The sequence below is a fragment of the Lytechinus pictus genome, unplaced genomic scaffold (assembly GCF_037042905.1).
Source record: "Lytechinus pictus isolate F3 Inbred unplaced genomic scaffold, Lp3.0 scaffold_20, whole genome shotgun sequence".
Taxonomy (NCBI): domain Eukaryota; kingdom Metazoa; phylum Echinodermata; class Echinoidea; order Temnopleuroida; family Toxopneustidae; genus Lytechinus; species Lytechinus pictus.
Genome location: NW_026974141.1, coordinates 2971762 through 2996546, shown reverse-complemented (window position 1 = coordinate 2996546; position 24785 = coordinate 2971762). Strand labels below are relative to the sequence as shown.

At 37.2% G+C, this 24785-nt stretch overlaps 1 protein-coding gene across 1 annotated transcript in view; it reads right to left on the bottom strand.

Moving 5' to 3' along the window:
• The window catches only part of LOC135157924 (transcriptional enhancer factor TEF-1-like), a 61419-nt gene that overhangs the window by 24692 nt on the left and 11942 nt on the right, over positions 1–24785 (bottom strand). The window contains exon 2 of the mRNA XM_064115123.1: positions 6916–6980. Within this exon, the coding sequence (XP_063971193.1) occupies positions 6916–6980 (65 nt within the window). The remainder of the gene's footprint in view (positions 1–6915; positions 6981–24785) is intronic.

Here is a 24785-nt window from a genome sequence, read left to right as displayed (position 1 = left end):
AAATGCAAAACAAACAAACCATTCACATTCATGACCATCAAAAATTATTGAAATCGAATCTGATTTCTCAGTAAAATGTAAGTTGGATAAAAACAGTGTGATTTAGTGTTTGTGCTCTGTGTTCGTTTTAGTGTTAAGGTGTGATTTTTACTAAAGTTTCTAAGAAGGTATGTCCGGTTCCACTTTCAGTGTTGAAGAAATTCAGTGTTCAGTGATAGATGGTTAGTGATAAAAGATTAAGTGTGATTCAATTAAAGGCAATATAATTCAGACTAAACATTAGGTACACTTGCTATGCAAATGCAGGTAAGATGTGTTGATCAATGTCAATGAGGTGGACTACAGAGATGTATGTAATCAGGAAATTCTTTTGCTTTTATTCAGACAAGACAGTATATTGAACAACAAGTTTCAGTGTTTGGTGTATTTCAGTACATAAGTGTGATCAAGATTAAGTTTATTCTTCAGTTTCAGTGTTCGGTGTATTTCAGTACATTATCAAGATTTAGTTTATTCTTAATATCAAGATTAAGTTAGGGTGGTGAAATCTATTTGGAATATATCAAAGTAATGTTCATTTCTAGTCTTGTGGTATGATAATTCTCTCACAATTTGATTCTGAAATTAATTTCCTAAAAGAGCACAATTATGTTCCCCACAATGATGATAAAATAAATTGGAAATGTGTTTTTAATTTCGAACAAACTATGACTGAATGATAATTTGAGAAGACATAAATGCGTAAGAATAGATGGCATGCTTATTCAAAATGCTTTCAGGCAGCAGGGTCTTTGGCTAAATCTCGGAATAGATTAATGGTCGCTATTTGACCATTTGCAACCACCATTAAACAATCATCATCCGCACTCTGATTCTATCTATCAAGCCGAAAATGACCCACTTAGCGGGGGAACGATTCCCATCCTTGGTCGTCGGCAAACACCCGCGCTTTGCATATTAGCAGAAAGCGAGCGAGAAAGCTGGGCTAACGCATTGATAATGGTCACCTGGGCAAGTCGTTGCCATGGAAACTGAAGAGGAAGTTTAAAGGATCCGTGCAAGCGATCAAATTAGAAGAGCACGGTGGAGATTTGAACAAATTGACAAAATTTCTTGCATATCAAACAAAATGATATCTATAAGACTAATCCTCGACTTATTAACTAATGGATGGGTATATACATGTACATGTGTGCATATTTATACAAACTCAAAAACTGAGCAGTGCTCACAAAATTACACGAACATGTTATTGCTCCCTGTATGTCCATATTTTCCCCGATTTTATTGTCATTCGCACTTAATACAACTCCCTAATACAACTGGGACACATGTTAATCTTTGTAAAAGAAGCTTTTGATACAAAACACTAGAACATATGAATGAACCCATAGAAAGCATATAAAGGCAACAAATTATTTCTTTTTAAATTTCTTTTTAATTTTTGTTCAGTGGTGGCACTGGAATTACTTTAGAAATCAGCTCATATTTTAGATTGATATTTGCTCAATATATTAGACCACAGATGCTGGTCAATTCAGAATTCTATGATGGGAAAGGTTTTAATATTGGCCAACATCTACACCACCACAAGGCAGAGGAGAAAATATGGCAAAACATGCCACTAGAAAAGCAGATATTCACTTTCATACTGCCCAGTTGAACATGAACATGACGTTGTCATGGAAACGCAGGTAAACTATTGCGGCCATTCGTAATATCTAGGTTGCCAGACAGATATCGAATTAGCAAAGCAGGGCGGAAGAAAGAAATACGGTGTAAAAAAAAAGAAGCGGGAAACGTGAATGGCTTTTCATAATGACTGGTTTTCTGGCATTTTGATGTATTAATAATGATCCAAACGGAATCCAAAGTGAGCATCTCTAACTGCCTTACATTTGATGGATTCTTAATAGGATTTATATTTAATCCCCATGCAATTTTCATCTTTTGACTGACATAAGTAGAAACCAAGAAAAATGGAATTTTTCCCCCAATTATAAAATAGCTATATAATTCCAGTGATGTGAAAGTATATATATATATATATATATATATATATATATTGTATATATACAATTATGGGAAACTGTTTATGAAAGATGGGGTGAGAGAGTTTTTGTTTTTTACAAATTTACAAAATTGATCATAAGGAAGTTGAAAGAATGAGAAGGAAAACAATGTAATAAAGGGGAAAGGAAGATAATTAGAATGAGAAAGAAGTTAAACAGGGAAGGGAAGAAGAGCCAAGGAAAGGAAAAAAGGTACTGAAGAGAGAGCAAAAGAGGTGCCAGCAAGGAATATGGCTCGAGTAAGATGACATATGATAGAATATTAAAGTACTGGTATTAAATGGAAGATAGAGAGAAAGACTTCTTTAAATCAGGATGCGATAGACTATTAAAAGAAGGGCAGAGATTGAATGAAAGATGGATTGAAAGGAGGGGAGACATAACAGAAGGACAGGATAAAAAGTTCAAAGGCCAAAAAAAACCAGACGTTAATGGGTATAGAAAAAAAGAAATACAATATAATTAAGAATAGTGGATATTTATAGATAAACAAATGATGGACAGAAGAGACAATTACAAAAGGGAAAGATAGAAGACTGACGAAAAGAAAAAAGGAAGTTGGGACATGGTAGATGGAGCCAAGGCAAATATAGACCATTGTTCTCCGGTGGTGTAATTAACATTCTCTTTCTAGACGTGGAACAATCGTTTAAACCTGTCACTGATTTTATGCTAAGCAAGCATCGAGACGAAATGTAAACACAAATTCATCAAGTTCTCATCAAATCTATATGGATGGATGTTGGCGAGTTCATAATGGAAAACCGATATATTTTTAATAGCAATGTCCACAGTATTGCATGGGAGTAGTGGTGTTATCAAATTTTGGTTTGGGTGGGTAAGTGTTTACAAGGATCCATGTTCAAAGTTAATTATTCCATCTGTACAATTTTTTTTCATCTTCTCTTTGACATCCTCCTCTTCTCTCTCCTTCATTCCCCCTCCCCTGTTAATTCCTATCCTAATATATTCTCCCTCATACACGTACAACCCACCCCTCCCCTCCACCCATTAGCGTACCTAAGGGTGGGCAGGGGGGGCAGACTGCCCCCCCCCCCTGACGAGTCACAACACATGCAAGGGACGTATCTCTGCCCCCCCCCCTGACGAATCAAAACTGATCCCTGACGAACTACTTGGGCCCCTCCTTTGAACTTGTCAATTTTATTCTGGTGCGAAATGTCCTTTATTTGTGGTTGAAAACCTTTTTTTTTTTTTGCTTGTCAATTTTATTCTGGTGCGAAATGTATTTTATTTGTGGTTGAAGACCTTTTTTTTTTTTGGCGGACGAATTTGCCCCCCCCCCCCTTTGGAAAATCCTAGGTACGCCACTGCCTCCACCCCCATCTGTTTCTTCTTAAAGCCCCAATCACACTTATTATGAATCAAGCAGAATTGGCCAGAATGAAAGGACTATTGTTCAACCACCAGTTGGTCATTTAAATCTACTTAGAACACTGTTCAAAAATACTCCTCGAATGTTTTGAACATGACCAAAACCTTCAGGACGGCCAAAAGAAATGACAAAAATATTTTGAATGCACTCAGAATGCAGTCAGAATATTAAGAATGCGCCTAGAATGTCCAAGAATGTAGCATGAATTATCAATCTGACTCCATTGCAGTTCATTTTGACTAGTGTATGATGATTCACCTGGTCAATTTACTGAATTTTAACTCAAGTTTGGTGAATTCATAAGTTCCTCCCAAAAATATCTAGATTTTTTAAATATTTTTTTCGTTCCAGCTTCTGCTTGATTCCTGCTGATTCCGAATAAGTGTGATGGGGGCTTTAAAGGGAATATCTGATCCAAGTTGCTGAAGAAGTGGAACTTGACTCATTTTCTCTTATTTATATCACTTTTAAATCATTTTATTTCTTACAAAGTGACACAATTTTACTTGTGTAATCGGTTAAATCAATTTATCCTATATGGTTTCAAGAGAGGTTGAAGGAGGCGCTATAGCTCAGTCGGTAGAGCGGGGGTTTCGGATTCCGGTGACCCGGGTTCGATTCCCACTTGGTGCGCTAGTGCCCTTTGGTAAGGTATTAATCCTCATTGCCAGGTCCCTCGGAGAGGACCTTTAGCTGTCGGTCCTCTGGTTGCCTGCTTACAAGCATTCATGCTTTCTTAGCAATCAGGGGAAAACATCACCATTACCATCACCAAGAGAAGCAGTTTCTCATCAAGCATATCAATTATTGTTTCAACAGTAGCGTGTAGATAATGTGTAATTCAAACAAAGATACAAAGATCTCCCTAAGTTTTATATTATTATTCATTCAAGCTATATTGCACATCATTCAAGATCTGATCATCTTTCACAACTGCAGTTTCGATAACTGTAAGGAATTGTATTTCATTCAAACTTTTTATTCAAAAGTCATCTCTCTGATTGACTTTAAAATCAATATCTGAAAAGTACACTATTCATGACATGTAATGTTACAATAACCCTTTAAGTATTGCAAACTGAAACTTGGAGTGGTGAGGTGTCCAATACAAATAATACCAAAACCAAGAGTATTACCAGAATACTTGAAATTCAAATTGCTGTAGATTCTTCCTTTTTAAAACCACTGTCAGCGTTGAAAGTCTGACATTTTGGGGTGTAATTTTCATTGTTGACCAACAAGTTATACCCCTTTCACAAACCCATCCTCCAATTATCCGCCTAAGAGTAATGCGGATAATTCAATAAAAATTGCATTCACAAACTCCGAAAATAATCCGCACTATTTTTTTACGAGCGCCCGACCTGAAAAGGGCGGATAATTGTCATGGCAACTGCACACGCCCCCTCTGATGGGGTTGTGTTGGAAAAGTGTGACCTTTGTGACTGCACCATGGCAATTATCCGCATTACTTTGAAAATACGTTCATAAAGTCAAAATCTGGTCCCGATGCCGCTATTATGCGGATAATTGCAGCATTGAAATAATGCGGATAACTCTGGTCCCGCCCGATTTTACGACCAAATTATGCGGATATAATATCTTACTACTTGATGGTAATTATAAAATATTCAAATACTTTCCCAATTAGATCATTTTGGACAACCAAAAATTTTGGCTGGCATTAATTAGGGGTGGAGGTACAGGGTTTTGACATGCCAGAATCAAAAGGCACGCAATTGTACGTAACTACACTTTTAAAAAGCTGTCAGCTATTGTTTAAAGTTTCAAACAAGTTGTCTTTAAAAGGTTTTAAACAACTTGTTTTAGAGTGACAGGCCTTAAGAATACGTGTAGGCTAAACATATTACTGCGAAAAGTACCGTTCCGGCCGACCCAAATTTTGATGGTGAGAACGATTTCCAGGGAGCGGGGAAGTACACTGTATATTAATTAGAAGATTCACATAGAGTACCTACATAACTATTTATTCCCCAGCATAATGCAGCGAAATTTTCATTATATTTTTTCCTGATTCAAAAGTTTGCCCTTGAAATTGAATACAATTATTCCGTTGGTTCACCCACCCACTTGGAATGAGACAGAATGGAGAAGTCACAAAAAATAGGCCAATTGTTCCACTGGCATCCAAGCTTTGTGTTATTTTTAGTCCAGTTCTTTCTCTCTCTCTCTCTCTCTCTGTCCATCTCTCATACCCTCCATTACACCAAAAACCCGCTACCTGACTTCACGCAGCTTTCCCTCGCTGCCATGAACATCCTTTGTCTTGATGAAGAAACACACGATTGATATCAACTGCCAAGTTTGGCACAATCACGGGGAAGGTTTTCGTCTGTAATAACTTCCTTGGGTAAACAGTCCATTCAATGACCCACTGACTTTCATGAATTGGCTTTTTGACGCTTGGTTGGGTGGATTTTTTTTCTTCAATTGTGGCTGGGTTCCCACAAGTATAGTCGCCATGGTGATAGATAACTGTTATCTCTTTTGTTTAGGTTTCGCGCATCATATTAATGTGGGAAGCATAGGTATCCTATGTGGAAAAATGATTTATAATAATATGGATTTTCAAAATTGACCCAGTATAAGAGTGGTCAAAAGATTTCCTGTATGGTACTATCCATTGATTTTTTTTAAATAACTGATTTTAGTTTTTCATGATTAATTGTGGTTACAGAGTAAAGGAACATGTGAAAAAAGTATATTATCTATTTTCTTGATCTACATGATCTAATTTTTCTTTCATTTTCTAATGTCTTTAATGAAAATCACTATATGTAAATGAAAGATAGGTATCTCTTGTGCAGTACAATGTGGGTAAATTTCTTGCTGCAGGAAAACACACCATGGCTGGGATTCGAACCTACGTCCCTCTGATTGAAAGACGAGAGTCGTAACCACTACACCACGACGCCCCCTATAATATGTAATATGTTACCAAAAAAATTATGTTTACCATGGTCACGGTTACATAATTTGTATGTTTTTGTATTGAATGAAGAGCAAACTGAATCACACTTAAGACTTGAATCAATGGGTTCATTAATTGAAAATATTTGAAATTGCATTGTCTACTCTCTTCCACAAATTGATGATTTGCTTTTATAAAATGTTATTTGCTCTCTGATGCCTTGAGACATTCCTATTGTATGAACCCTTGTGATGTTCCTGTGAAAATTCTAAAATTCTTCTGTCAAGATTCATATTTGTAAAATGCAACTAACAGAAAAGCAATTTTGATTAATTTCTGTTGAATCTGTAAGAGGAGTTTCATTTAGTTGTTGTGAAGAGTTTTGTGTTGTTTTTTGTTTTTGTGTTTGAGTGAAGCGACAACGACTCTTGACATTGACAAACTAGTATCACGTGCTGTGCAGACACACAACATTCTTTGGACCATTCCACTTCACATCGAGGGGGTGTTCTTACCTGTTTTCTCGTTCTCGTCTTTCCCGTTCTGAGTTTGATATACCTTGCGATGAGTTCATTACGACCTGAAAAAAACAATAAAGAGATGCAGAGAATAATCATCATTCCAATTAAGGCTAAGTACTAACCTTTTTAAAGTGATATAAACATCCGTTGACAAGAAAGAGGACTGTTATCACTTTTGTGTTTCATCATCAACATTGCCCGCTCTCTAATCAAATAATGTTTCTTCATTCTATAAAGTTGATCGAATTTATGAATTGAAAAAAAACTAGAATTTTAATTCGTCATGAGGACGAATTAGGTGATCTGTCTCTGTTTTCATGATCAGGAAGACAATCAGCATGTTTATTGAGATCAATATGATCATCATGATGAAAACTGAACTTATTTTACGAAAAGAACGTGTTGAATACTCTTGAAAAGAAAGAAATGAGAAACTTTGGAAAATAGGTGTAAATGATACACATGGTACATGTACATGTTATATTAAAAGGATTTTTTAAACTATTTTATTGTGCAATGTTTTAATTTATATACCTTGTAATGGTCATGAAGGACCATTTGTGAAATGTTGAAAAGAAAAAAAAAAAAAAAAAAAATGTTCACCCCGAGGTTCCAACCCTCGACCTTAGGATTGCAAGTCTGATGCCTTACCAACTGAGCTACACTATTTCCCATAGACTTTTACACATAAGCACTATTTCCCATAGACTTTACACATAGCAAATTGAGAGGATCTCAAATCCAATTTTGCAAGTGAAATACGGGCATGATCTCGGCATCTGATTGGAAAATGGAGACCACACACCCGATAACTTATAATCTCAGCTAAAACATATTCCAAGCTCAGAGAAAACCGACAAAAAGTAATGGAGATATGGCTCGCGAAATAGAAGAATGTAAAATCCAGTTTTGAGAAAAAGTCATTTCCCATAGAGATTGCACACAAAATGAGCGAAAATGACATGCCTCTATAATTTGCCATTTCTCAGGATGATCCATTCCTTTAAAAGAAAATATAGCCATCAAATTAAAAAGAGTATGTCCTCAGCTACAATATATTGAAAACTGAGCGAAAATTGGCCAATATTTGAGGAGTTAGTGTCAAATTTGCATAACTATGATGACGTCATAGGTAGCAAAGTGGTTATTTTGAGTTTCGACGCCACTTTGATGACGTCATGATAAAATTAAGGGTCAAATGTGACATGAAATCATATCTCCCATTTATATACTATTGGAATATGAAAAAAAAATCGGGGGTCAACGGACTATCTAAAGAGCTATAATGAATTTTGTATAGGCATGTTTTTGCACATATATTGTCTATGGTTAGTGCGCGTGCGCGTGCGTGCTGTAAACTTTGATGGAGGCTAATTCCGTTATTACTTGTCGTAGAAGGTTGATCAAGGTATCAAATTACTCAGAATTATATAATCAATGCATTGGTATTTTAAAAAATGCCGATACTATGTTGTATAGTGCCGTTACGCGCGAGAACTCGCGCGTAACCGTACGCGCGCGCAAATTTTTGAAATGCTTAAAATGACCTGATTCGTACTCTACTTTGGTCAAAAAGTGATTTTGAGCATTTTAAAATTTTGACGCGCGCGTACGCGCACGTCGTGACCTTTACATGACCTTTAATGACATGGACAGTTGACTCTTGACCTGAAGTTAATGTGATGTGAATATTGTTAATTTTTGATAATTGATAATGAAGATATGATTGATAATGTGATTTTACAAAATGGCGTCTAGATGACGTCATGATGAACTTTTGACCTTGAACTTGTCTTATACACATTACATGATAAGTCCCCATATCTGATGATATTCTGAAGATAATTGATGATGTAGATTTGGAGATTTTGTGCTAACAAGAAAAGGGTGGAAAATAAAAATAAATAATAAATAAATAAAAAAGAAAATTCGTACGAAATTAATAGTTGATCTGTCGATTGACAGATCACCTAAATAAAATCATTTGATGATAGAAAACAAAGTTTAAGTTGTTGTTTGTTACTATGCTGTAGCTACAATAAACACCTACATGTATTATACATTTGTAGAAAATTCTTAAAAGCCAAGATCATTTTAAAAGGGGTTTTTCCTTGAATTCTGAGCTTTTATACCTTTCGGTTTGGATCTATAAAAAACACACTTATCATTTTTTTTTCTTCATTCAGGATAACTAGTTTGAATGGAACTTAAAGGTATTGTTTAACTTTGTGAGCAGCCGATTTAAAAATTTCTCAAACCAAGATGAAACATGTGTACAAGTGCATGTATTAGAACTAATAAACCCTGAAAACAACCATTATTGAGAATGAAAAGCTAAAACTACAAGGCAAACCCCGATTTTGTGAATAGGCGTCTTATAGACGCCTAAATAGTACACATAAGTGTATGGGATGAAATTAAGATGGTGTTTTCGGTCACTTTATATTTCAATTTTTGAAGCACTAAATAATTATTTTCGAACGCAATTTTTTCTGGGCTTCATTTTTGTAACATATCACAGACACAGGTGACAAGTGTGACCTTCTAGCTCAGATTTTTTAAAAGTCAAACCAATGTTAACCAATCACTTTAAAGATTCAGGAGGACAAAAGTATGAACTGTATGTACCCACACGTGGGGCCAAAAACAATCCAAGCAAGACTGATTTGAAAGGTGTCGTATCATGAAATGAGATTAATAAAATTACTGATGTCGTGTGATTTTTCGAATAACAAACATTCTAAAGCAACTGCATAATAGGAAGATGATAATACATACAGACGGATGTATTTATAATCATTTTTACCCCCCACAGACATTCAAGGGGAATTTTGTGTAAATGTATTGGTCTTTTCTGCATTCTTCCTCTCTCAGTAAATCGCAACTGAGGGTGCACTGAAACTTCCTTTTCAAAGGCATAATTTCCGATTTGATATGCAAGTGCAAAAATAATGGAAAGCTCAATCATTTTGACTGGCAAATTCTTCTCAGATGTTGAACAAATTACAGCAAGATCAGAATCAATGTCAGTAAAGGCTATATTTCAATTAGAGACTCCAAAATGAAATTCTGAAAGGAAAAGTCTCTTTGCTTTCTTTAGAAAGTTCCAAAACCTCCTTCTCTCAACACAGGATTTAATTTCATCTCCTCCTGCGCCCTGTCTCAGATCTCTATTGTCTCTGTCCACAAAATACTTTCATCATACGGTAGCCCCAAATAAAAAAAAAGAAGAGAAGATGAAATAAACAAGAGGCCTCATCGTGGGAAGTTCGGCCTATTGTTAAATTCCAGATATCAGAAAAAATGTTGCTCGGCCGGTCGAGGTATTGCGAGAATTTGAAAGGGATTGGTTGCTTTGAGAGAAAAGAAGCCGGATCGGTGAGATTCTGGGCATTCTTGAGTCGAGCAGAGCTATCTCGTTTCTGGGTTGTGGATTCAGATATACCCCTGGATGAGGCTACCTCCCCCCTTACCCCAGAGAATCGCTAGAAGTAGGCCGTATCAATAATGGATTGAGACAAATGGGGAAATAGACACGGAGATAGAGAAGAGACCTATCTGTCCCCTCGCTAAGGTCAGGTCTTAGTCTGAAAAAGCTAAACCCTAGCGGATTATGGCTCATGTTTCCCTACAAGTACTAGTTCTGGATGTCATAGACGGGGAAAAAGCAGAGCGATCATGATGGTGGGAATAACGGTGGTGGCGACTGTGGTGATGAGGAGGAGAATAATGATGATAGTGATGATGGTGATGAAAAAGGTGATGTACATGTAGATGGCAATGATGGTGGTAATAGTGATGATGTGAGTGATGATGATGATGATATCAATTGATCTTACACTGTAAAAACTGTGGTGTTAAAACTGACACCAATTGGTGTTAATAGAGGACCACACCCCGAGGTGTTAAAATAACACCCTAGAGATTGAACATAACACCAAAGAGTGTAAATGTAACAACCATAGGTGTTGTAATAACACCTATAGGTGTAAAACTAACACCACCAATTTAACACCGGTGTAAAATAACTGGTGTGGTCATCTATGTACACTGGTTAACACCACAGTTTTTGCTGTGTAGTGATGATGATCTGATGATGGAACACTGGTGATGGAGGTTGCCATAGTGATGATAATGATAGTGATAGTTACACTATTTTTCTTCTAAGGCCCAAAGGCGAATGGAGCTCAATACATGCACACTAAATGCAAATTCCAATTGATAACGATATTTAAAAATTATTTTGAAGGACTAGTTTATTAGGTGTTGGTGATGACCGGTGAGAAGAATGGGGAAGACAAGAGGGGGCGAGGAAATAAGAGAAAGCAAAATGATGATGATAATGATGGTGGTGATGATGATGGAGATGATGATGGTGGTGGTGATGGTGGTTGTGGTGGTGATGATGAAGGTGGTGATGATGATGATGATGATGCTGCTGCTGATGATGGAGATGATGATGATGATGATGACGATGAGGATGATGATGGTGGTGATAAGGATGATGATGATGATTATGATGATGATGAAGATCCAGGCTCAATTAACTATAAACAAGATGAAATCATTCAAGATCGATGTCACTGCTGCTGATGATAATTAGTGTTGCACATAATCATGCCAATGATAAACTCAAATTGACAATACTGTCGATATCTACACATCTAACTTCAACTTGTAATCAATCACCCTCTCCTCTATGGCCCAGATACATGTCTTTCAGAAAAATCCTATTAAAAATACCATCATGTGGGTCAATATAAGCTTCAGCCTACTCATCTCTTATCCTAAAGGCAACATATCGTGGGAATTAACCCAAAAATGGCCCCTGTCTTTATATCTGTATCAACAGACAGTGACCATACATCACATCTACACATGATTTGCAAAGCTTGAGCTGTGTTCAAGCAACTATTTTAGCCAAGTAACAAAAAATGAATCACAATTCAATGATTGCACTCTAGTTTTTTTTTTTTATTTAACTATTTTTCTGATGAAAATGCAAATATTTGGCACCAAGCATCTCTGCCCAGCAAAGAACATGAAATCTTCAGCATTTTTATTAAAACAGGGTGATCATCCCAACCCCCCCCCCCCTTCCCCAAGTAATAAGGACCTATTCATGTCCTCAAACAAATTACTTTCTTTGACAGAGAACATGGCACTGCCCATCATATGCAGAAACATGATAGGGAGAGATTGGAAGAGAGAGTGAAAATGAAAGAGAGGTGAAGAGAAAGATAGAAGCAGAGAGAATGATAGATGCAAAGAGAAAGAAAGATAGAAAGAGAGAGATGGAGAAAGAGAGAAAGTGAGAGAGATAAACTTCAATAACTAGCAGGAATAGCAGTCAATGAAAGTTCAGTGTTGTTTACTCACAGTCTCTAAACAAAGGATCAGGGGAATTAACCTCAAATGACCTCTTCTAACCAACCCTACCCCCCCCCCATTACAATGTGTAGTCTCCCTGTCACAGACACAACTTTCAAAGACAATCAACATTTATAGTTTGAACTATTAATGCATGTCTTTATAATTCTCCATAATGTTGTTTAAAAATCAATTCCTTATTTTGAAAAACACTCACTTCCTTGTCTTGCACAACACTTTTCTTTCAAACTGGAATGCCAACATCCTCATGCAGGACTAAAAAAAATTATAATTATTAATTCATTTTTTGCCTTAAAAAAAAGCAACCCGAAACCCTCAACCCCCCCCCCCCCCCCCCATCGAATAAAATGAAATGTTTATAGAAAAAGAAAAGTAAATCAACAGTATAATGGTACTCCAGTAGCAACAAAATTATCGACTACAAATTGATACTTCTATAACTATAATTACACACAAAACTTCATCATTGTTGCTTTATTGTTTTGATTAGATTCAGAAGTTGAGTCAGCTTCGTGAAAGTGGTCAGCAGGTCCTTTCTACAACTTTACAGCAACTTTTCTGAGAAAAAAAATCAATGTGTGCCCTGCATGCATGTCCAGGGCCCTGTTGCATAAATGTTACTAAAATATGGTTCCTTTGCTATTCAATGGTAACTACCAAAAATAGTATCATGGCAAGGCTGATCAACAGCCAATCAAAATCAAGGATTCCATGCAAGTTACCATTGGATGGCAAAGTAACCATAATGGCAACTTTTATGCAACAAGGCCCAGAACAAGGATATAAAGTGTACATGTATATTCATTCTGAAGACGTGTTCTGTATAAATCATTGGTGTCTGAATGCCTTAAAAAAAGGTTTATATTCTGACCAATGTGTTTCAACTTGGAATTAGGACAAGAGAGCTTTTTTTTCTTCATCATAACCCCTTGAACACTCAGATTAAAGTCAATCAATTCTCTAGTCAGACATTTCAGAATGTTTGGTCTGAAATGATACACTCGGACCACACCACGGGAATCTACTTCTATGCCTGCTCGTATCTTTGAAGATGAGCGGAAAAAACATCGAACGGACAAGGACGAAGATTTCAAACGAGAAAGAGATACAAATGGGGTACAGAAGTGAAACAAACGGTGTAATGCTAGATAGCAAGTCTTGCCTTGTCCCGGGCAAAAAGCGGCATAAAGATGGTGATTTTGACACCATTAGTCTCACTTATGCTAATCCAAGCCATGTGGAGGGAGCGAGGGGAGCGGGCCGATAGCAGGGAGGCTCGCAGTGGGCGAGGATGTCTGCTAGACCTGTGGGACCGCGGATCACTTTCAGAAATGAGATGATCGAAGGGCTCATCGACTAACATCAAAGATGGACTAGAAAGTGACAAGCTTCTATGCATCGAAGCCTCCCGATTTCTACTTATTAAGAAAGACAACTTGAATTCCGGTCAAACATTGCAAAACAAACTAGTTCACACCATATAGGAGATAGTATTACCTGAAGAGTCAAATTAAAGGGATGGTCCGGGCTGAAAGAATTTATAGTTTAATAAATAGAGTAGAATTCACTGAGTAAAATGCCAAAAATTTCATCAAAATCGGATAACAAATAACAAAGTTATTGAATTTTAAAGTTTAGCAATATTTTGTGAAAACAGTCGTCATGAATATTCATTAGGTGGACTGATGATGTCACATCTCCACTTGTTCTTTTGTATTTTATTATATGAAAATAGGTTTATTCAAATTTTTTCCTCCAAGAACTAGAAAAATTGGATTGACATCTGATTTAGTGCATTAGATATTTATTGCTGCAACTTATTTCATTATAAGGGAGACATATTATTCACACAAGTATGAAATAATGAAAAAAATATGATTTTATGTAATAACATAAGAAAACGGAAAGTGGAGATGTGACATCATCAGCCCACCTAATGCTCAGTGAATTCTACTCTATGTATTAAGATATGAATATTTTCAGCCCGGACCATCCCTTTAAACTTAAAAATGACATCCTCTGCCTCCTGGAAGTCAACACCAAGCCAGTCAAATTATCTTTTTGGATGTTGATACTATACTACATCATTCTTTCTTAGCCAAATTAATATACAAATCAATGTCACTTTAACTTTGAATATAAGACTTAACTCCCAGTCAACAAAACTTCTCGTCAAGTAAGACACCGTTCTCACTACCTTCCTAAAACTAGTTTACTGGAAACTAGTTTACTAAGCTAGTTTAGTAGAAACTAGTTTAACATGTAATGAGAATGAGAACGATCGAAGCGATCTTTCAAACCGGTTCATAAAACCAGCGATGTAGTTTTCAAGATCGTTTTGCCTTGTTAAACTGGTTTTAGCGTAAGTGAGGACAACCATTCTTCAGGAAGCGATCTTCGCACATTTTGAGCACGCTGCTCTACACACTGTGTGTAGAATGCCTACGATGCGGTTTCGAATTTCGCGCGAAACGTGTCACCCCACTGAGAGCGTTCCCATAGCAACAAGATCGCCTTATACAAAGTGATTTTGAAAACCATTTTCGGGTGATTAAGTGGGAACGCTAGCAAAGCGATATTCTAAACTGGTTTCCTAAACCAGTTTCCAGTAATCTAGTTTAGAAAGCGTAATAAGAACGGGGTCTTAAACTCTGCAGATATCAGATATCTCAAGCCTTTAAGCTGCCCCAAAGAATTGAAGTCCTAACAACAGTATTATACATGAAGTAGCTTCTCCACGGAACCCATCAGCTACTATTACAAGGAAACCTGCCTTGATAAGCCCGAGATTTTTACAAATTCAGGAGTCAACTGGTTAAATTGTTACCTTTCGGCTGAGACAGTGGCCAGTCAATCCTAATCCTTGTGTGCCCGAACACGGTTCCCTTGTCTGGAACTTTCTGCAAAAACCACTGAGCAAAACTAAATGACAGACTGATTCCTATCAGTTCAAAGTAACATTTTTATTCTTTTTCTTTCACAAATAGAGCTTTTTTAAACATCTTTCAAGCAAAATCTGGGGCAAAATAGCCATTAGCCCAATAATGTTTGAGTAATTAGGTTGCTTGGGTTTCTTTTGGGGGTCTCAATTATGGCGGCGCACAAAGAGCCCCCATGAAACTTTCACCTTGTATCAGTTGAGTGAAGAGAATTTGAGTGGATAATGAATTATTCAGACAGAAAAAATATTTAATTTGAATTGGTTAGGAATCATTATAAGCAGGGTATCATAAAATGATGCCATACAGTTGCTCAACTGATTAGAAAGAAACCTCACATACTGCTTTTTCATAAGTGGGAGAAAGTCATCTCTCTTTGCGACATCAGAGGAGTGATTCACAATTGATAAATCTTGCATCAGTTGGTGATCACCAACAGATGCAACAAAAGTGCTCTGGTCTCATATACAAACAATGAATGTTTCTTAGTGCAATGGACAGACTGCATCATGAGGTGAAAGATGAAATAATAATATTCCGCAAAAATTTATATAGCGCTTTACAGACATATTATTACCCCGGTCATCGGATCCTTGCATGCCCGCATACAATGTATGCACCTTCTCCACTCCCTGGGGAGCATTCCAACAAGAGTTCCAAGACTCAATTGCTAGGCATACTACATATAGGCTTTCACATCCTACCGGGTACCCATTTAACACCTGGGAGGAGAGTGGCAAAGTGTGGATTAACGCCTTGCCAAAGGACGCTAGGCTATGGTAGGATTCGAACACACGACCCTCTGATTACAAGGCGAGAGTCAGAACCGCTACACCACAACGCTTCCACCATGATCCATTCAACTCGGCTACACCTCGTTAAATGGATCATTCATTTCATCTTTCACCGAATGAAGTATTCTGTCCATTACACAATTGAAAAGAACATTCATTATTTGGTTTATAAATATGACACCTAAAAATAGATTCTTTTTCATATGAAATTTATGAATTTTCGATGCAAAATATGCTCATGAAGTGCGAGCTCCATCTTTGATTATCGCGTACATACAAACACGGGTGGCCGTGGTTTTACTTGAGGTGCCTGCAGTCTCGGTGCGCGAGTGCAATGGACAAAACCGTATGGATCCAAAATTGCACGGTTGATGACCTCATTGTAAAATGAGCTGGATGATCTATATCGAACAACCAATCAAATGACAAGGAACTTTCTAGGGGGGTGTTGCAAGAAAATGTTTGCGATCAATCGCAGATATTCTGTTGCAATTTTACAATTGATCACTTTTAACTATAGCCAATCAGATTACACTCCTTGTTTTGTGGAGCAGATTAGCAATCAATCGTAAATTTGCAATTAATTGCACGGCATATGCTTGATTTTGGGAAAGAAAATAGACTTGCAATTGATCGCAAGTTTCTTGCAACGCCCCATTGGTGTCATATAATGGTTACTTGAGAACTCACATGAGATTTTCATTAAAAAATGGATGATGGAGGTAGGAATCTACCTTCTATTGAGTCACTGAATTCTGCAAAAAAAAGTACATACATGTATATATATAACTATGTGCAATCAGAGAGGAATTAGTTGATACACAGTCAATACTATTATACAAACAACCATATTGCTGGCACCAGATAGGCAGATACAACTCTCACTCTCAGATTCCAGTCCTCTTGTCAGAATGTGCTTCAACAGAAGAGGTTGCTAATAATTTTTTTTGGTGCAATTGAAAGTTCATCAAATTCAAATTCTCTAAGACTTGAGAAAAGAAAACGATGTAAGTGACAGTATGAAGAGGAAAGACAGGAAACAAAAACAGTATTCAGACTCGGAATGCTGCAATCAGACAACTTATATAAGTACGTTTAATTGAATCGCCATGTATTGAATTAGAAAAACAAAGCTTCCTGTATTCTGGATAATATACAGTGTACAGTATGCACAAATGAGAGTACATTACTATCACTTAAAGGAGAATGAAACACTTGGAGCAAGTTAGCTTTTGTGAAAGCAGAAAAATCAAAGAATAAGATCAACAAAAGTTTGAGTAAAATAGGACTAGCAATAGAAGAGTTATGAGCATTTGAATGTCGAGATCACTAATGCTATGGAGATCCTCCCATTGGCAATGCGACCAAGATCTATGATATCACAGATGAACAACTCTCCCCTTTTGGACACTGAAAATATACCCCAAAATATCTCTTTTTGCTCATTCTAATCATATGACAAACGATTCATCAATGATGTAATGTTGTGAAACCTCTGTACTTGTCCTCTCATAAAGAGAGCACCTCACCTTGTGATAGACTCTATAAAAGTGAGAATATAAGTGAAATAAGTACTAAAGTAATGAGGGAGTTGTACGTGTGTGACATCACAGATCTTGGTCGCATTGCCAATGGCAGGATCTACATGGCATTAGTGATCTCAATATTCAAATGATCATAACTTTCTTATTATTCATTCAATCTTCCTCAAACTTTCAACGATATGTTTCTTTGATTTTTCTCTTTGATATGGATTCAGCTGGTTTCAAGGGTTTCGTTCTCCTTTAAGTGTGTTGAACCATGTACTATCCCAGATAAAAGTAATCTGCACTATGTAAGCCTACTATTTTACCCATATGCAGACAATACGCACCAAGTTTAGTATTACCCATGAGCTTTACTCTCGATATATCTATAAACCATTTCCAATTATATCTACTTAATGGTTCTCAAATTATAATACATCGTTGTGTCTCAAGTCTTGACACATCAAAAGTCATATGAATTGAGCTACTGGTCCTAGTTTCTATATAAAATGCTGGTTTCATAACTTCAAACAAATAAGCATTTAGGCCTAATATGAGAGTGTAATTATTGTCATGACAATACATACACTGTAGACAAGCTACATGTATTCTAGGAATGTAAGTCTCGCCTATCACTTGAAGTCTGAAAGGAAAATTTAGTTTCTATTTTCAGTACAGATGTGTCACATTTGACAGAAGAATCACTTGTAGACAAGCCCTGGACAAAAGTTATGATTTTTTATACTGGTCTTTACAAAATGTAAATTATATTGATTCTGCCATTCTTCATTTCATAATAAAGAAATTAAAATATGATCATATATATATATATATTTTAAGAAAAAAGTAAATGTAATAAATAGGCCTAGTGTTAACTAGTGTGACAATACTCGGCAGAAAATGTGGGCTTGCAATGTCCGGGTAACAACTGCATTGCCAGTTTTTATTCTGGTCTTTACAAAATGTATTAACTATTATATTGATTCTACCATTCTTCATTTTATAATAAAGAAATTAAAAATATGAACATGTATATATATTTTAATAAAAAAAGGTAGATGTAATAAATAGGCCTAGTGTTATCTAGTGATGACAATACTCGGCAGAAAATGTGGGCTTGCAGTGTACGGGTAACGACCGCATTGCCAATTTGAAGATCAGATTTTTCTAACATCTGTTGGTATTTGCAGAAGTGGGGATCATGCAATGCTGGAATAAGTTCAATAGAGAATAGAAAACAACATATTGATTTCTATCAAAACAAACCTAACCCTTGCTGGCTCAGTAAACAAGAGCAAGAGAAAATGTCCAAGTACTAGAAGCAAAGAGCTTCTTGATAGAAGTAAAATAACTGGTAAATAATCTACTGGGTGCCAAATCAGAGCCTGGAAGTGCTCTTGAGTCAATCATAATTTCATCATTAAGGCATTATCCAGTCATTAACTTCGGAGCTGACCTAGCAGGCTAAGGCCAAGATAGACTCCATTTTCAGACCCAATTCATGATACGAGTATCACCAAATCCAAACTGAGCCTGTAAAGCATGCCTGACTTAACTCTAGAGGGGGGTGTTTGGGTAGAAGTTTTTCAAGAAACCACAGAGGCTGAGCTGATAATATTGAGAAGTCTGGATTGATACCCAATGGTTAAAGGTCAAGTCCACCCCAGAAAAATGTTGATTTCAATATATAGAGAAAAATCAAACCGAGCATAACACTGAAAATTTCATCAAAATCGGATGTAAAATAAGAAAGTTATGACATTTTAAAGTTTTGCTTAATTTTCACAAAACAGTTATATGCACATCCTGGCTGGTATGCAAATGAGACTATGATGTCATCCACTGATTCCACTCACTATTTCTTTTGTATTTTATTATATGACATATGAAATATTCTAATTTTCTCCTCATTGTCAAGTGATACAACGATGAATTCCTCCATGAACATGCGGAATTAGCATTGTTTAATACTATATGGTTCAGTCAAGGTGGTCCTTATTGTCAAATCTACAGAAAATGAAATATTGTATAATTCAAACAGTAAAAAACAAAAGAAATAGTGAGTGATGGACATCATCGACTGACTCACCTAGTTGTGCATATCACTGTTTTGTGAAAAATAAGCGAAACTTTAAAATGTCATAACTTTTTTATTCAACATCCGATTTTGATGAAATTTTCAATGTTATTCTTGTTTGATTTTTCTCTATTGATTCAAATCAACATTTTTCTGGGGTGGACTTGATATTTAATGGTTATGAGCTCCTTGCCACGACAGATGAACGAAAAGGTTTCTTTCTGGAGACTAGGGGGAGTTTGGGATCATAGCGTGCACCTGAGGGTCCACAGTGCAGGTTGCTGGAGAGCAACACTGCTGACACTTCCTGTTGGGCCAAGCTTTTGTTGCCGTCGGTAACCAAACACCTGTGCTGGAGCACAGTAGGAAGAAAGGCTATTCTTGGTTCAAGAAGCTGCAAATCGGATTCTTTATTATTGACTCCAAGGAGTTAAAAAATTACAAGAACAAGGAGTTCCTGATAAATGAAAACTTCCATGAGTTGGTTTCAAATGATGGTTGGTCTTACATAAAACGAAATAATATTGAATACTCTGGAAGACGGCTGATTATTCAGTTTGTGTCTATCCATAGTAGGGAAAGGATTACTGCATTCAAGTGTAAAATTTGTGATTATTTGAAATTTGAAGAAGTCATTTATATGAAGATCAACCTTTTTATCAAACAATGTACTTAGCCATACATGTCACCCACTCATCCAGCCACTCACACACCAACTTACTCACTGATCCACTCACCAACCCACCTATTCACTCACTTGCACACAAACTGACTCATCTACCCACTCATTCACTCACCCACTCACTTACCTACCCACTCACTCACTCTCCCACTCACTAACCCACTTACAAACTTTCTCACCCAGTTCCACACTCACCTGCTCACTCATCTACTCACTTACAAATATCCACTCTTTCACTCACCCACTCACTTACCTACCCACTCACTCACTCTCCCACTCACTAACCCACTTACAAACTTTCTCACCCAGTTCCACACTCACCTGCTCACTCACCCACTCACTAATATCCACTCAATCACCCATCCATTCACTCACCCACTCACTAATATCCACTCAATCACCCACCCATTCACTCACCTACCCACTCACTCTCCCACTCACTAACCCACTAACAAACTTTCTCCCCAATCCCACATTTACCTGCTCACTCACCCATTCACTAATATCCACTAATTCACCCACCCACTCGCTCACCTACCCACTCACTCACTCACTTGCTCACTCACTCTCCCACTCACTAACCCATCAACAAACTTTCTCACCAAGTCCCACACACCCACTCACTAATATCCACTCATTCACCCACCCACTCACTCATATACCCACTCACTAACCCACTAACAGACTTTCTCACCCAGTCCCACACTCACCCACTCACTAATATCCACTCACCCACCCACTCACTCACTTTATACCTACCTGTACTCACATGCTTACTCGCATTCATTTACTCACCCAATAACTCACTCTCTCACCCATTTACTCACTTTGTCAATTTAAACCAGTCAACAATCAATGAACTTACTCAATCACCCAATAACTCAACTATCAGTGAACTCACTGAAAATACTATGACAGCGATTAAGGCCTATCGTTAAAATCTAGTAATGGACAAGACCCACATTTGTTTCATCAGTACCCTATACCGATATTGGAGCTCCTGTAGACAATGTATTTCCCAGGTACAGTACATGAAAATTATAAATCTTTGTTTGTTGAACTTATGCGTAGGAGGACACAGTCTGGCTACACCAAATCTCGGATTGACCCTACGAGGGCAGGCCAGTATTTAGTCTACAGGCACAGAACCTGACTGACTTTGATCAACAAGTGGGGTCTGACACAAGACTAGCAAAAACAATGGTTCACATTACTGTTCACATTTTTTTGTTAATAATGATTTGCAGTGTTACCTTGTGACTTTACATGGTTTCACATTGAACTATTCACGTTTTTCATGTTACATTTTCTTTAAAAATGAACATTGTTTGACTGTTAACATCAAATCCATTTTACATGGACATGTATTCCTTGATGCTCTGTTTAAAATGCAAGCTTAAATTCTTTTTTTTAAAAGATACCAATCTTATCGTCTTAATCGATTCCAAGCGCAGATGATCTCTTGTACGCTACATTAAGAACAAAACTACAAATAAACCATGCATATCATGGGACATCCACTCTTTCACGAATCAAATGTCTGCGGCTAATTTAATCCATCCCCACTCACATCCACAGGAGATATAGTACAGAATGGTTCACAAGACGATTTCAAAACTTAGGGGCCATTCACACTGCCATAAAAAATCTTTTCTTAAATATTGAAGTGTGTTTTTGTTCCTGTTAGTGTTATTGTTTTTCTATAATTCTTGCAATCATTGCAGGATTTTTTTTTTAGTAGCAGCAAAGTCTGGGATACATGTATGATAATCTTGCTCAGGTCTTTGTAATTATGAAGAGATACAATATCTTTATCATCCTACCGGGTACCCATTTAACACCTGGGTCGAGAGTGGCAGAGTGTGGATTAACGCCTTGCCAAAGGAGATACTGCCGAATATTGAGGTTTTTTATAGTAGGTTGGGGTCGTTCCAATTCACCAACAAAATTCAGGAATTAATCTTTCTCAGTTAAAGAAAAGTGATGAATAAACTACTTTACTTCGAGTCTATGAAATATATGTCAAATATCTCTTGTTATATCCTACATAGACTAAATCCTGTATAGTGATTGGTCCAAATAGCATCATGTGACCAACCATATTCTAACTATGACGTTGGGTGACGTCAGACCTCAATATATTTTTCGCTATACCAATATTCTGACATCATTATGTAAGAAAAATGGATATGTAGCTAATCTCTCTGGCGTACCAGTCAGTGAGCAAGCTCAAAAGTTGTTTACCACCGTTGAAAGAGCGTAATGGTCAGACAATCCAGAGCCCTATTGCTAATAAGTTCCTATCATGGTAACTTTGCAATCCAATGGTAACTACCATGGAAACGCTGATAAACAGCCAATCACAATCAAGGATTCCAAGCAAGTTACCATAGCATGGCAAAGTTTCCATAACGGTAACTTTTATGCAACGGGGCCCAGGTGTGCCATAATTTGCCAATTTGTTGCTGTACTGTACAGTCTGTTTCAAAAAAATACTTGGAAAAAGAAAACATCACTGTTGAAAGACACTCTTTAGATGCACTATAATATGTGGCAAAGGGTGCACTTAAAATCTACCTGTAGGTATTTTCAAATCAATATGAATGATGATTCTACGCACTGTTTGAAGACATTGAAATTTGTGAGATATTTCCTATTTTTGAGCAAGCGCCATGAGCGCCCAGCTGAGGCGGATACCGGCGCTATACAAGAACCCATCATCATCATCATCATAATATATACAACCATTTTTCCTAGTGAAAATGACACCTTCACGGCTTCAGCAATATCTGCAAGAACCTGGAAGACCAAAGCGAGGGTTTGAAGGGATGGGAGAGAGGAAAGCACGCTGGGACATTGGAGAGTTTGTGTCTGTCACAGTGCAGACTCTCCTGCTTCTCAGACTGGCGCAATCCAACCCTGACATCCACTGGAGTTAAAAGATGACTTGATATTCTACTAAAGCCCTATTCATACTCTCTTAATGCAACATAGCTAACCTGGGGGGTGTTTCACAAAGATTTTTAAGTATGACTTAGAGTCACACTTACATGTAAATGCCTAGTTGCATGCGGTAGGCTATAAAAGGCTTGACCACATTGGTCTGATCGTGCCATAAGGACGCGCACTTCTGCGCTATCAATCAATAATGATCACGCATTGCCTATCATGTATGCGTCAGCATTTAAGTGCAACTCTAAGTCATACTTAAATCTTTGTGAAACACCCCCCAGGTCACTAATCACACTCCCCTCAGAGTGAGACAAACTCATTCATTTTCAAGTGAGATTTGCATCTTTCTAGAGTGCATCTTACCTCTTTTTGTAGTGAAAGTGTCTAAAAAGACGCAGTTCACTCCAGAAGGAGTTGTAATTCACTCTATAAGGAAGTACAGTTCTCTCCAAAGGGATTGGACCCTACATGTACTATCACTCCCAGAGGAGTGTGATTATAACTCTGTTTGATTAGTCAGCATTACATGTCCAGAAAAAGGGACAAAGAATTACCCCCAAAAAAAGTGAGAGAAAAAAGGGTACATTGTGAATTTTTCTACACAGCCCTATGGACAAACTTTCACAAAAATAGGGACACATGGTCATTGTAGGTGAAATTTTGTTGCTTTCTCTCTTTCCCAAAAAGGGACTGTCCCTGTTTATATTTATACCATGGAGCCATGTGTATAAAGGGAGGGCTACCCAAATTACAATACTTATACCAGATTTTATTTTGTTTTGATTTTTGGAAAGAGTTCCTTTTTGCGACAGCCGCCCTAACCCTACTCCTAACCCTTTGGCTGTCGCAAAAGGAACTCTTCCCTGATTTTTCCATAATAGCACTGGATTGATTATCATTGAAATAATTCCTTATATACTGTTCAGCGAGATTATATTTCAAATGTTATGTCATGTGCTTAGAGACGCCTTTACAATGTAAATGGAAAATATTATTACTATTCTCTTGATGCAGTAGCTTTGATGCCTTGTCTAAGGATACATAGCTGACCAATAAACTAAATTGAGGAATACAACTACACCCCACCATTGTTCCCCTTCCACTTAAGAGCCCCTAGCCCTCCCACCCCCCCCCCATATCTTTCTCGCCCTTACTATCCATCTATTCACTGTCCACTTATCATGCCTGGTCAACAGAGAAAACCGGACGGACGCCCCGGCTGACAGCTAAGATGGATAAAATTGGGTTACGGTGGCACAAAAAGACCTTAATAACGCGAATGCAAGATGGATGGTGACGGAAGAAAGGTTGCTCAGAGGTTGTGACTTAACATGGGAACCAACACAATGAAGATCTTCTGTGGTAGTCTCCACACCAAACTCTTCTGACTCTTAGAAATGATATCTCTACAGCAGGCAAAGAATGTATTAACAAATTTAGAATCAATGGATTTTTTTAAAGAATTGCCAAATACATGTAGCTCTTGCTCTAGATAAAGGTTAA